Source organism: Leguminivora glycinivorella, chromosome 8 (genome assembly GCF_023078275.1).
Source record: "Leguminivora glycinivorella isolate SPB_JAAS2020 chromosome 8, LegGlyc_1.1, whole genome shotgun sequence".
Classification (NCBI taxonomy): domain Eukaryota; kingdom Metazoa; phylum Arthropoda; class Insecta; order Lepidoptera; family Tortricidae; genus Leguminivora; species Leguminivora glycinivorella.
Window position 1 is genome coordinate 12865325 of NC_062978.1, and position 16320 is coordinate 12881644.

Below are 16320 nucleotides of genomic sequence, written 5' to 3' on the forward strand. Positions count from 1 at the left end.
CGTAGGCACACTAATTCCTTGACCCTTCTTTGTGTGTCAGTCGTATCGCATTTGCCTTTTTCCTTTTCATTCAAACATAAAACGGCTTTTACAGCCAATTGTATCAAAAAAACGCAGAACAGGAACTATTCAATTATATTAACAGTGGCGACCAACAATAAACTCCGATCGTTCCTAATGATGTTTCGTTTAACGGCTACAATAAAAATACAAAGTAGTCGGCAATTCAAACGAAAATTGACTAACGCGGCACGTGGTTTTGAGGGAAGTGAGGATGCAGAGTTGATATCACCCCCCGCCGAGGCGAGCAGCCCTATCGCCTCAGTCTGTTGCCTCCCGTCGCGGCGAGCGCGCGCCAGCCCGTTCCCCAATCAACTTCGGTTGCGTCACTCGTGAATAACAAGTGCAACCGTACTGGATAAGTGGCATGGTGGTTCGATGGTGTTGTTAAAAATGGTGCGACGGCGGGATTACAAGCGCTCCGCGTTCACCAAATTTTGCACCACGCTGCTGTGGTTCCTTACCTGTTTTAATGGTAAGTTAGAAGGGTCAAATTGGGTATGAAAGCCCTACGGAACTCGACACGGTTCGGTGCACGAGACCGTTAAGTTTGGAGTGTTTTGTTATACTTGGATGATTTGATTGTTAGTTAGATAATAACGAAGTTGCTAAGGAATTAGCTGGAGATAAGTTTTATCAGTGTTATTATCTTTTACACTAAATTAGATGGGAATTCATGGACTTGTCTAATTTCAAGAGTTTCAATTAAAACTTTGTTATTTTAAGCTAATATTGAGGACATTAAATATCGCAGTTAGTTTTAAAACATCGCGAAGTTTTTAAAAACATTATGATGTTTATATACGAGTATATTATATATTATATTATAGGTAAATCCCATAAAGAACAGGTTGTCTCAATCATACATGAAACATTGAAAAAATTGTAAGTTTACTTTATCAGCTAAGAAAGGATTTCGCTATACACCGTGTTTTTTTTTTGTTTTTCGGTAAATTCGATAGGTTCAATGTCACAACCCGAATACCTATCACTTTTAGTAAAATTCGAAAAATCAAATCTTATACAAATTAATTGTAACTGACCAAAAGAATCTTCCCTCATAGTTAACGAAAATCAATAAAATCACGTTGTACATAACGTCGGGGTAGGTATTCTTATTTATATGAGCCAAAAATAATACAAACAAGCGTAATTGTATACTAATTAATTATAATAAACGTGGCACAGCGGAGATAAATTTAATGAGTGAACTCGCTCTTAATGCATAATGATTTATATAATGGTTAGACCATTTTCATCAAACTGTTACATATATTTAACACAGTTGGTACAGCGTTATCTTCTAATGCATGATTTTTTTATATTTTAAGGTTTTTTTGCTTAAATTTTTTAAACAGGGTGTAATATTTAAAACCGGCAATATTTTCTGGAAATGATGTGCTGACTTGTATTATAGTTACGTATTTTACTTTTATAATCGTATTATAAAATAACCTAGCCTAAGAGTTAAAATAAATAAAGAGGAAAATAAAATAACTATTATATGAATAATAAAATAACATTTTGTATCAATATAACAGTTTGTGCAATTTTATACAGACCCCTTTAATAACCCCTTTCATTCTGTTTCAAAAACACTCGCGTGCGCAAACGCAGCCGTACATCCGTGACGAGCTGACTCACAAGGCGAGCTGATCAGAATATTAAATTTGTTATTTTTTTGTTTCTAGTCTCAATTTTTTCATTTTTTGGTCTTGCTTAATGTACCGCCACGCGCGCGGTGTCCATAATTTACACCATTATTTGTTTTTATTTATTTATAAAAAAATTGATCCTCTCCTTAAATATTGCCGATTATTAAAATTACACCCTGTATTTTTATGTACGTATATGTCGTAGGTATACAAAAATAATTAAAAATTAATATGATGATGCTATTTTTAGTATATTCGTAGTCCGTAGCTTTGTTGCTACGCCGTAGATCGTAACGCCGAAAATTTAATTTATGTTAATTTTGTAATTATCTTCATGAAGTTAATTAAAATTTTATTAATTTGTTTGTTGCTCATATTTTTACGTATTTTTTAAATTTAATTTATGCATTTCATGTAATCATGTCATTTATTGACCCCTCAATGTTAAATTTAATTTATAAAAAAATTGATCCTCTCCTTAAATATTGCCGATTATTAAAATTACACCCTGTATTTTTATGTACGTATATGTCGTAGGTATACAAAAATAATTAAAAATTAATATGATGATGCTATTTTTAGTATATTCGTAGTCCGTAGCTTTGTTGCTACGCTGTAGATCGTAACGCCGAAAATTTAATTTATGTTAATTTTGTAATTATCTTCATGAAGTTAATTAAAATTTTATTAATTTGTTTGTTGCTCATATTTTTACGTATTTTTTAAATTTAATTTATGCATTTCATGTAATCATGTCATTTATTGACCCCTCAATGTTAAATTTAATTTTGTAACTATCTTCATTAATTTAATTAAAATTTTATTAATTTTTTTCTTGCTCATATTTTTACGTATTTTTTTAAATTTAATTTATGCATTTCATGTAATCATGTAATTTATTGATTGATATCTAGATATTTATATTTACGCCAGTAATAAAGGGTGTTATGTATAACAAGCTTTATTCCCATAAAAGTTCTTATAATTATATTAATGAAGAGTAGACTAATAGAATCATCATGTTTTCTTTTTGACTAAAAGCAGTAGACATAAGTATGCCGCAGGGAAATGATCAAAATTGAGATTTGACTAAATCTTTAAGAATTGACATAAAATTAACTTATTGCCTAAAGCGCATTTATAAGCGATGGGGTTGGAGGTGGTTACCCAAGCAGCCTAGGACCGAAGTCAATAAAGGAATATGATTGAAATAATGCAGATCTCTACTTATAGGTATCTGACTAGTAGGCCAACAGGATCAAAGAAGAAGAAGTTATAATAGTTAAGGTGTCCGTATTTACTTGGGCCAAATGCTTTTGTACCTATAGCCAGATAACTAACTTAGATGTCACTTTTTTTAAATCTAAACTTATCGCATCACATACCAACTGGTCTCTAACGGCCTAATTAAAACAAAGCTTTTACATGTAAGAAAGCCTACATATTTTGACTAAGGTGTAATCTTTGAACGTAGGACTTGTAGAATTAGATACATATTTGTATCTACGTAAGATCTGATAACTTATTGAAATTGAGACTCTTGTGGTTTCGCATCGGAAACATTTTACCTATAAATGTATTTGTGGGTCAATAATTACACTTAGCACTCAAAATGTAATCTCCGAAGATTACAGTAAACCGAGATAATGCTTATTTTAGAACATAATGCTTTCAATGAAGCAAGGAGCTCAATATCAAAGGATTACGTTTCACATAAAGAAGTAGATTAAGTATCTTGAGTTATAATGCTCTTGGGGTTTCGCTAGAGTAATAATCTTTAATCTCGTACTTTGACGATAGCTATTACATATAGATAGCTAAGCTACTAATACATTATTAGAAAAGAGAATCCCCGAAATTTTGAATGGTATGTCGACACTATGTATGACAATTGTGTGTATTAACGACCGGTTTGGCCTAGTGGGTAGTGATCCTGCCTGCTTAGCCGCGGTCCTGTGTTCAAATCCCGGTAAAGGCATTTATTTGTGCAATAAGTAGAGGTACGAGTATTTGTTCCTGAGTCATGGAGGCTTTCATGTATATGTAGGTATATTTTATACTATATACCTTTGTTTGAGTACCTCACAACAAGGCCTCTTGAGATTATCGCGGGACTCAGTGAAACTGTGTAAGTTGGACATTTTTTTTATTTTATTTTTTTTATAAATGGGCTTACTCTTTGCCACAGACTAGCCAAAGGCAAAGACGTGGCCTACGATGGAGTGAGCTCGCCCAGAAGATGCCTGTTCACTCTTGATTTGAAGGTTAAGGCACATATAATATTTATTTATTTATTTATAATATTTGTCACCAAGATTTCACTCCACCAAGTCAACTTTAAAAGTTTGCAAGGTCTAAAGTGCGCACTGTTGAAAGAGCCACTAGAAAAAAGAAGTTAGTTATTTTGAATATTCACGTACAAAACCTAACCTAGTTGAACACTGTTCGAGCATACCTAACAAATACTCAGTACTTTTAAAACATTGTCATGTGCCGCGGTCGAATAAAAATTTAACTTCTTTAATGCAAAACTCTCCAGTCCCTCGGCAGTTGACATCGCCGTTTTAAAATTTATTCATAACTCCCTTAACCGTTTGTCGAAAAGGAGCCACTGAATTTTATATTTAGGTACCATATATATTATAAGAAGTACAGGATACACAATCAGCTAAAAAAAATGGCCCCCTTAAAATATGCCTCCCGAACGACTGCGGAGGTATATTGTAGATTAGTCTTGTTTGTACTGCAGAGAGCGACAGTTGCCCGGAACGACGAAAATGCTCAATGAAAAATTGGCTAAATAGTAGCTAACCATAAACAAGATAAAACGGCCTTCAAAATATAAGCGCATTACAAACCACGGAGAAACTAAAAAGCAAAAAATAATAAACCTTTGAATTCAGATTTCTTATCGGATTGCAATAATCTAAACATCCGAATCCGAACTACAAAAATAATTGATTTGTTTATAAATCAATTATTTTTGTAGTCGGTACCAGCCCTGTTCCTCGTCTTGCTATTGCCTGTTTGCCCCACCCAACCATACGTAAGCTGTCCCCGACTCCAAAAATAATTGATTTGTTTATAATTTGGATGTTTAGATTATTGCAATCCCACTGCTGGGCAAAGGCCTCCCTCTTACTCTTCCACGTATCCGGAAGTCTCAAATGGGATTGAAATAATTACATGTACAATAATATGTATTGGGAAAAACGTGCAAAGGTTTTAATAAAAACGTTTTGGCGCTACGATGAAATCTACCTACTAAATTTAATGTACAAAAATGTTTGATTAAAAAAGTCTTTTGATGTTCAGGGAAAACAATGAAATTCCAGTCGAGCTCATCATTGCTGTAATTTACTGAACGAAACGATATTTTTTGAAGTGACGCAGTTTTTCCACTACACTTACTGGTAAAAGCTCTGACTTTAATTCACATGTGAGGAAATTTGTTTCTTTATGTTGTTGAATGTCCATAGGTGCATACGGCCTCCACAAGATCCTTCCACGCCTTTCTACCTTGAGCCACCGCCTTGGCCTCGTTAAATTCCAGCTCAGTCCATATTCCCTCAGCTCGTTCTCAACGCTCCGCCTCCAAGTGTGTACGGGGCGTTTGCGGGCTCGCTTTCCTCCTTGAGGCCGCCACTCAAACGCGATACTGGCGCTGTTGGTAGCTCCTCTTCGAAGGGTATGACCGATCCATCTCCATTTCCGCAGAGCCACTTCCTAGGCGAGTGGAGGTTGTCGGCACATACTCCACAGATCCTCGTTTCTTATAGTTTTCGGCCAGAAGATACGGAGGATCGACCGGAGGGACTTATTCACAAACACTTGTAGTTTGTGCGTCAGCCCCTTTGTCACTCTCCATGCCTCACAGCCGAAGAGAAGCACGGTCTTGACAATAGATTCTAAGAGGGAGATTTTCACGCGTCGAGTAAGCACGTTTGAATCCCAAACAGGCTTGAGTTGAGCAAATGCAGCTTTTGCCTTCTTAATTCTGCTCTCGACGTCTTTGCTTCTTTATGTTGCTTAGACCCACTTGCACCAACCACTTAACTCAGGGTTAGTGGGCTATCAACTGTCAAACTCCATATAAAATGGTGCGTTAACCCGAGGGTTAACCTTCCGTGTTTGTTGGTGCAAGTGGACCTTAGTAAAATGGATAGGTATTCAAAGTGATTCATTCATTAGTGATTTTAGATAAATATGTTTCTTTGATAGGTTTTATATTGTTTGATATCTTAATAATATCAAAACCCTAGTCCTTACTTTTCTTTCGGGATATTGAGCTTTGTCCTGGCGTTCGTAACTTTTAATTCGAATTTTTAATTATTATCAGGGCCACTTGCACCAACGAAAATGGAGAGTTAACCCGAGGGTTAACCCACCATTTTATATGGAATTTGACAGTTGACAGCCCACTAACCCTGAGTTAAGTGGTTGGTGCAAGTGGGCCTAAGAGTTGGAAGCGGAACAACATTCAAAGAGTTAGGAAAATGTATAAAACTTCTCTGCATCCAGGTATTATAATTTTTTTATGAATTCATTGGAATCAATGGTTTATAAAAAAAACTCTATACCTTTTTTTATACCACATCGGTGGCAAACAGGTATACGGCCCGCCTGATGGAAAACTTACCTAACTACTAATCTGCAAAACTGAATAAAACACGTACGTAACCTAAAACGCAGCTAGGGCACAATGGTAGTGGAAATTTGTGGTAACAGGCGTGAGAGTTTATAACCAGTCATAAATAACGTAGATTCTGTTTTTGGTTACCGAGTGATAGCTCGTATTTATCAACGCGAGTGATATCAGCCGAGTCGTATCGTAAAACTGATGGAAGCTTATGTTACCTCAGTATGTAAGCTGCACATGTTTTAGCTATAGCCTGCAGTGCTGCTATGAAAATATATTTAAACAATAATAAGCGAGAATTGATTATTCCTCTTGACTTTCTATCACCGCAGCGACCAAATACCTTTAACAACTTAAAAGCCACCCGTATATCAAGGCAGTCCAATAGACCCTAACCGATTATTAGAATTAAAAAAAGCTAGGTCAAAAATAGATTAACCCTTTGGACGCCACGGGGGGCACCATGTGAGCGACATTAATATTGCTCGGTCAAAGTCAAAATATAGATTGCAAAAATAGGAACATTTTTAATTTGCTTGTGATTATAAATGTTTCAAAACGCATATAAAATAATATCAATAATTTCGTATCTCCAATGGCCTAAATTAATAAATAGTAGATTATGTCACAAGGGAGAAAAATTACACATACATACACACGCATACATTGAACTCTGAACGAAGCGATTCTATAATTGAATAGTAATAATTAATCATATTTATTCCATTTAGGAAAGGTAGCTACGCTTGCTATATTAGGCCCATTCAATAGATAATCTACTTACTATTTTTCAAGTTCATCAACAAAGTGCTCAATATAAACTAGAAAGTATAAATTGAAATATCAAACAAGCTTTTAAAATAAGAAAATAGTACTATTAACGCTCGGGCAGACCATAATTTATGAAATAAGTACATTTTTATGGACTCCAGGAAGGCATAAAGAGGCTCAGGTTTATCGCAACTACTCCACGATATATTTGCAGGCTGTAAAGTTTTTATTCCGCTGTTCTCAACTCCCGCTGACTCTGTTCTTAGAATAGGATAAAAATAGTCTAACAATACGCCGGTTTTGAAGAGTACCTACCAGATATTGTTTTTAAAATGAACATTGTCTTAAGACTTATATTCGGGATATAAATCGTGATTACCTTTTTGATTTTTATTGATTTTTTTTTAATCAAAAATGTAATCACGGTTTATATCCCGGTCAATATAAGTCTTATGAAACTAACCGTGAATCATTTAGAACATTGTCTTTTATAAAAACTCATCAGTAACTTCGGAAACAAAAAATAATATTCCCCATCACTAACCGATTGATTGAGGTACATAGTTAGGTAGGTAAAATAAACAAATAAAAAATACGCGGTGCGAAAAGAGAAGAGTCGCAAATTTAAAGGGCCTAAACATAACACTTTATGAATCTTCTCTTTTCAAACAGATTCTAATAAGCTGAAACTTAACTACTGTGCACAATGTTACTAATTCAGAAAACATGGATCGTTTCCAAGTCATGCATTTTTTACGCGATCGCTTTGTTCCTTCCAAAATGATATCCAACGCTCATGAATATTAAAATGCGTACGTGGAGTTGTAAGAGCCAGTGGTTCGATTGCTCAGTCAAGGAGACGAAAACGGATTTGGTCCCGAGGGACAGTGTTTGTTACGATTTTGGCCAATGCCGTGGGAATTCGGCCATGTGGGAATGAATATACCAAATAAATAGTATGACATTATACGTAACTGAGCTATTGTGAAACCTTTTTTCTTGTATACATAAACATTATAGTACATAACCGATCTCAATTAAGCTATAATATGCTATTAAATTTATATACAAGTATTTTATAAAGGTTGCTGGATTTTCTCGTTAGAATCGTTAGTCATATTAGCCAGCTCGAAATAAGCCAGGGTTCCATTTTTGATTATTCCATATTTAGATAACTTATGATTTTACATTTGAATGTTTTAACGTCTCACCCCTAAGTTCGCAACATTGCAGTTGCCAACATATTGTTTTTATTTTAAAATATGCACATCAAGAAGGAACCAAGCACTTCGTAGGAGAATAAAGAACGTAAACCTACTTAATGATTTGCTGATTTGGCTGAGACTATTTTGTGCTGAATGTACTTAGATGATTCAGTTTCCTTCATCAAATTAACATTAAGGCATTGTCATCACTTTCGGAGCTACCCTATACTGGACCGACCTACAAACTACCCAACACACTTTGCCTAAGCGATAGTTACACGCACGCACGATCTGGTCAAAATTTCACTGACACACATTTCTGAAAAGCCTTATATTTCACAACCGGCCATTACTGTCAAGCACAACATGGGCCGGCCATAAAACACATTTTTAACGCTATCCGATGTCCAGCGATGGCCATTTTATGGAGTACGGTCACTGGTCTACATATTCGTTAACGTTTTTTCTTATCATGTCATAATAATTTATCGTCTTATCTGCTATGAACATAAGACGAAAGTGGACAGCCGTGCAAAATCGGCTTTTCAACAACGTTGACCTCATTTTCCTCTCCGGAATAACATGCATGATTGGCAAAAATTCTGACATAATTCTATCTTAGTTCCATGTTTGATTTAGCGAGTTTCTAATGATTATAAGAAATAGTAGCATTTAAAATTTTGTATGAAAACGGTTTTTTGCACTTCTGTGTTAAAATAATCCGTGTTCTATTCTAAGGGCCACTTGCACTCCATTTTATATGGAATTTAACAGATGACAGCCCACTAACCCTGAGTTAAGTGGTTGGTGCAAGTGGGCCTTAGTAAATCAAACGTAAGTGCATGGCTATGGTTAATTTACAACAAAAAGTACAAATATTTTTTCTGTAATGTAGGTACGTATCCAGAGCGAAAAACGACGACTGCGTTTATGTGGATAATTTGCAGTCCCTTTTTCTCATAAATTTCATAATGGAGATAGCCTGAACTTGATCCGTTCTGTCCAAGTAGAATGATGACATTCGCTTCAGTAAAATTGATAAAAATATTACAATGGCAAATAAAAATGGCGTTGACATGGGCGGTATGACTGAGGTTGGGAATTAATATCACTCGTAATTACGCTTCTCAGCAATTAATGTTACAATAATAGTTTTTCCCCAACGATTTATAAATAAAAATAAACTAAACTGTGCAATAACTAGTGTTGTTTTGGTGTACAAACATTGCGGTAATGAGGTCAGTTCAGCATCGTGACACTGGTAATTCTTGTTGAGTTAGCAGCAGAGCTTTACACGGGGTCACCCTTGTTAAGCCAGGCAAATGCACTCGAATTGTGGGGTGAAGTTTGCGGTACCTAAACTTAGTTACAAGTTATCCAGTATGGCCGTGAGCTACCAGTCCACGTGTATAGTCGTATTCGTGATTGACAAACTATATGGGTACCTGGTCAATGTCATAATTGCTTACGCTTCGTAGCTCTCTCCCTGTCGCTCTTCTGTAGTTGCGCGACAGAGCTAGACTCCGTTTCGATCGCGACGTAGCGTCAACGATTTTTACTTTGGCTAGGCCGGCTTTAGTCATGTAGGTATTTCTGTAGTCAACTTCGGAGCCGATATACATAATTATATAAAAAAAAATGGACGACTCATCCTAGAATGCAACGGGACGGGCAGATGTGTTAAATTTCTAATGATGAGGTCTTCGAGTAGTAATAGTAGCTTACTCACTTCTTTATGACGTTGTAAAGATTTTTTCTTTCATTAACAAACAAGATAGTTCTGGGATGTAAGTAAAATAAAGAAAAGGTCAACAAATATTATTACTGCAATCCGAATAAATAATCACGTAGGTAAAATGTTGGATCAACTTTTACGGTAGGTATATGTAGTTTTCAAGCTATTAAACGGCACGAAAACTAATTGACAAATTGCGCCATTAAGAAGTGTCACTTTAAAAATGTGTATTAAAAATATACTGTTTAGAAAAATAAATGGTTTCAGAATTCAGACTGTGATAAATGGCTCCACCATAATCTGTCTAAATTCATGGTTTAAATAATATTTGTAAGAATCCACTTGGTTTAAATTAATCATGGTGTTACCTCGCCGAAAATGTTACACGTATTAATAAAACAGGGTCGTATTTGTTCCTATTTTCAGACGTAGCAATATCTGTCAACTTATTTGTATGCCCGGGATGTCCCAGCGCTGTATAATTCCCAGTTTTGCGAGCTCATCGCTCTGTAATGCCAGCAAAGTGGATATGTTCGACGCGACATTAAAATTGGGTGATTTTACAAACTATATTTATTGACATTAACAAAGAGTTGGATGACTGATGGAATTGGCTACGTTTTAGTTTAAGCAATTTGCTTTTGTATGTCCGGATGTCTCGCTCTACAGGTCGCAATTCTCAACCGATTCGCTAAAAAATTGATACATACATACATACAATCACGCCTGTATCCCATAAAGGGGTAGGCAGAGCACATGAACTACTCAAGTTTCAGTGCCACTCTTGGCAAAAAGAGGTTGAAAGAAAACTACAATTGTGACATTGCAGTGACAGGTTGCCAGCCTCTCGCCTACGCCACAATTTTAACCCATATCGGCCATATCCCACAGTCGGCTTCTACGACACCCACGGGAAGAAAGGGGATGGTGAAATTCTAAACCCGGCACCACACGGGCAAAATTGATAAAAGTCAAATATTGTTATGAATACGTTGTTGACTGATACATCGAGGAAATGTCGCCAGTATCCTTGGTACAATGCCTCAAGGGCCTACATGGGGGTGTATTTTAGACATTAGCTAGCTTTTAAGTTTAGTCTTAGTTTCTTATATAATTATGTAAACATGTTTACTGATAGAATACCTAAAGATAAAGTGATAATGACTCGGTTCATGGTCTACATCAGCCATTCTCAAAGTGTGCTCCCCTAGGGCTCCGCAAAGCCTCTCTGGGGGCTCCGTGTGAATTTTGGGTACCTGATATGCAACTTCAACTCTCTTCCATAAAACCAAATATTCACCAATTGTTAAAAAATAAAAAAACTGCTTCATGTAATACCTCACATTAGAATCTAGTGATTAGATTTTACTATCATGATTGCTTATTGAAATAAAGATTGCAATAAAAAAAAATTAAGAGTTCCGTCAGATGTTTTACTTTCTAAAAGGGTTCCCTGGGAAAATAAGTTTAAGAACCGCTGGTCTACATAGTTAAAAAAAAAAGCTTTATTTGTTCCACAAATACTTAAAACATAAATGAGAAATAATTGGCAATAAGAGAAAAAAATAAAATTATCTTAAAATAAATATGTGGACCCCTTTCGGGTAAAAGCCTCCCCCAAGGAATTCCACTCCTCTCTGTCTTGAGCTGTCTCTGTCCATTTTGGACCTGCCGTTGCCACTAATTCGTCCGACCATCTCCCACGTGGACGGCCTCTTCCTCTTGAGCCCAGTGGCCCAGGCCACTTTACAGTTCGTATGGTCCATCTGTCGTCACTGTATCTGGCAACGTGTCCTGCCCATTTCCACTTCCTTTCGAGTGAGAAAGGTCAGGTCTACATAGTTATCAGTTATTAAAATTTTCATAACGTATGGTAATTGGCTAACAAATTATCTGTTCTGAAAGAATAACAACATACACTAAAATGAAAAATACGTTGTTGACTGAAGGTCACCGGTCGTTACCGTATGATGTTTTGGGGTTCCGTACCAAACAGATACAAAAGGTCGCCTTATTAGTACTCTGTCCGTCTGTCACATTATTTATTATGTACTATCTGCTAAAGTGCATGGAGAAATTATAAATCAATTAATTTATAAATTCGCCACGCACTTTTGCAGCTGATAATACCTGTGATGTTACAAAAATACAAATATTCTTTATTATTCACCAATATAACAAGAGTAACAAGGTATGTTCCGTCATTTTAATAATTTAGGTACTATCGTGTAGGTAGGTACCCAATATTTCACTTCGGTCCTCCTTGTATCTATATATGTACACTATTCCGACTTTTATTTTGTTGGCTACAATTCTTATACCACGTACATATTGTGATCCGGCGTCCGCCTGGTCACGTGTCAGAGGAGGACATCAACCAAGTTTTCTCACTGTGTCGACAAACGTTTTTACCACCCTAAACTTTCATCCGTACCGCTTTCAACTGCCCCATTTGCATCGCAAAGCGCTACGCTGCAAACAAGTCATTTAACTAGGTCATTACCTCGTTTATTAAAAAAGTCCGAAAAAGCACCCGCCGACATACCGGACATGTCCATTGCGAGCGCGACATTAAAGCTGCTGCGTTTATCTTCCCTTTCTGTCCCCATTGTGCTCTGTTTTGGTGAAATGTTTGCATTGTATCGAATGGACAGCAGCAATAACGTATTCACGCCTTAAAATTGTGAATTATGAATGATGATATAACGACTCTTGTCAGTCATTGTTAAATTTTGTTTGGTTTAGACGAGCATAGGTAGGTATTACTTTAATACGTAAATTAATATTATTTTTACATGTGAAAAATTACACATGTACGAGTACCTATTAAATAACTACTTTCAATATAACTTATTTATGAGCATATTATATATAAGATATTTCTATCAATTATAAGACAAATAAAATAATGTGTTGCAATATCTGAAACAATAAAATTTATTTCATCTTTCTAATTAATCTAATATATAAGTTAAAGGAAAACCTACATACCTGAAACGATAAAAAACGATATTTAACGTTTATTCTTTTATCACTGTATGGACTTTGGTCTGAAATAAAGATATTTTTTTTTTTAATATATACTAGTTATGTAAATTAATATTGTAAATGTTCACAATTTTTATAAACTTATTTTTAACATACGTTTCCTTTATTGATATTCATTTTTAATATGAAATTTGACTCATGTATATATAATAGCCACGCATTATCCATAGAGGCGGCTAGGATAAGAAAAATAATAAAAAATTTAAATACTTTTTACATAATTAAGAAGCTTTTGTATGTCCGGATGTCTCGATCTACAGGTCGCAATTCTCAACCGATTCGATAAATAGTTGATAAAGGTGAAATATTGTTATGAAGTAATTTCAAATGCGGTACATAAAAATACTTGCCTTCAAAAGCCCATCTGAATACTATCTACTGAAGTAAGTATCATACAATTTTCAAACAGAATTATTAATACGTCCTTTACTGTATCCAAGCGTAGGCAACTCAGTGAGTAACAATAAACGACTCCAACCCAATTTCCCGTGTAGCTTCCGAACCCCGCCCGATCGTTTTTTACGTACGAAGACAGAATATTAAACTAGATTGCTAAACTTATACAAAAATTAATCAAAGTTGAAACTAATTTTTAGCAAAACTTTTCGTAGGTATGGAAATTAAATAGACAGGGTTTAATACCCATTGATTTTCGGTCTTTACCCAGATAGGGCTTCGTCAGATTTTCTATAATGATGGGTGTCATTATAGGAAAGGATTTATATTTAGGAACGATACTTCTGAATTGAATGACTATTTGTATACATATTTCGTAATATTCACTCACCCGTCACATCAATCAGTTAATCTAGGTCAATCAAACATAACACGTGAACACCGATGTATATAGGCCTTATGAGAGTTCAAAATGACCCTTTAGCAAAGCGTTCACGCCTTCGTCCAAGTAGTCTAAGGGCGTCGAGGGCGTCCTACTTAACATACTCAGCAACACATTCTGCATGCAATGGGGAATGTGTTAAGCACAATCTGGTACGAAGGCACAATAAAGAATTGTATGACTAATAACGCCGATTTTAATTGGTGCATTGAAAAACCGAAAATGACGGAGAGAAAATAAACATCTACAAAAACATAATATTCTATTGGCATTCACCCTTCCTCATTTTAGCTACCCATTGCCTCCCGTGGGTCTCGTAGAAGTCGACTGTGGAATATGAGTTCCAAGTGTGGTGTGGACGATGAGCTGGCAACCAAGAATGATACTGAAACTTTGGGAATACAAGCGTTAATTTATGAATGGGTACGTATGCATGGATTAGCAAAATTCTTTAATAATTATGTGTTTATTTATTCCTTAAAATAACCTTAACAGCCTAGCTAAACATGGCAATTGTACAGGAGGGTAGGACCCAAGAAATAATCATACCGCAAGTATTTATTGATATATAGGTTAAAAGAAGGAATTAATAAATTGTATCAATTCAAGGCAAAATAAGTAAATTAATTGATGTTCATACGACTGATACGCACATATAACATACGAGTAACAAATGAAAAAGTCTTAAACAGAAAACGATGGGTTTAATTCATGTCAGTTCCACGTGCGTTCCACACCATTCATCTAATTCTTACATTTTCCTTAGGCAGCAATAAAGAAAACGTACATAAGCATTAGTCTACCTCACATGTCGCGAACGCAGTGACCGCACAATTTACCATTCCTAACCACAATACACCGCCCACTTACCCGGACAAAGCCACTGGCAATAAACATGTCAAATTTATAATCGACAATTGATGATCACAAGGTTGTGTAATTCATCAAAGTGACGGGCTTTGTGTTAGATGATTAGTCCCATTTATTCCAAGTAATAATTCATAATTCATATAATTTATTGCATTCATGTTCATTACATATACAGGTGGTAAAGATACAATAAGTCGGTACATGATACCCTGTTAGGGCGTTGCAATTACCTTAAAAACTAATTGTAGCTATTTACAATCAGTCAATAATTATCTTCGTCATCATAAAAGCTCAACTATTAAATAATTAAATTAAGTTAAATTAAATATGATAAAAAAAAAAAAAAAAGATATTTATAAAAAATAAAAAGAGTTAAATTACATTAATTATTTATTTATTTATTCTAGTGTTCTATCTGATAAAAATTCCTCGATTGTATAATATGCCTTTCGTATTAACAATGATCTAAGTTTGTTTATAAATGGTTGTATTTTTTGTTGACTTGTTATGGTTTTTGGTAATTGATTGTAAATTATCACAGATCTATAGTGGGGGCTATCTCGAAACATTTCTAAGTTTGGTTTTGCTGGTAACAATAGTTTGTCTTGTCTTCGGGCACTTTTAACATGGTCGTACAAAGTAATATGTTTCCTAACAAAAACGGCAGTTTCCAGAATGTAGAGACAGGGAAGGGTGAGCATGTTTTCCTTAATAAAATGTTCTTTACATTCAGCTCGGCCGCGAGCCTGTACTGTAATATGGTACCTACTGTGAATGTACAGTTTGACATTTATTGTTGAGATGTTTATAAATAGACTAATAAAAGTAAGCTACCCTGGACATAATTCAATAACTCGTCCTTTTTGATATTTTATCGGGTATTATTATTAAGCATCAAATAGTAATTATATACATAGATAAAAAAAAATACGATCGTATTCATATCTTATAAAAATCATGAGATATAGTACATTATCCAACTTTTCGCTAACAGCAAAATAGTTAACCGAAAACTTTGTTAGATTAACTTTGTGGTGCACTCAAATGCGATCAGGTATTTGCGATATTACAAAGAAAATAAATCTGATTGTGTACTGTTTTTTACCGTTTTCATTTAATGTGAATATCTAGGTAGGTAAAAATGGTGACCATGATATATATATCAATTTGCATTGTATTGAGTATATATAGACATTTAGCACCGATCTTAAACATATATTTTTAACGCTTAAAGAAACATGAATTTCTCAGTAGGTATAAATTGTAACTGAGATTTTTTTGCTTAAGACCAGGTTTTTGTGTACTATAATCATGATTTTATCAAAATTAATACTGTGAAGGTCGCGCTTAACCCTTAAATTGCCACTCTATGATCGCGCAGGATTTTTATAATGAAAATTGGTGTTTTGGGTTCAGTTAGGGTAGATTAAGGGGAAAATGTGTGAAAAAAAAACATAAAAAAATTGGAAATAGTTTTTTTTAAGCGTCACTTATAAATG

At 35.0% G+C, this 16320-nt stretch overlaps 1 protein-coding gene across 1 annotated transcript in view; it reads left to right on the top strand.

Moving 5' to 3' along the window:
* Window positions 1-346: 346 nt before the first annotated feature.
* LOC125229068 overlaps window positions 347-16320 on the top strand; it is a 73071-nt gene continuing 57097 nt past the window's right edge. The window contains exon 1 of the mRNA XM_048133845.1: window positions 347-535. Within this exon, the coding sequence (XP_047989802.1) occupies window positions 439-535 (97 nt within the window). The 5' untranslated portion in view covers window positions 347-438. The remainder of the gene's footprint in view (window positions 536-16320) is intronic.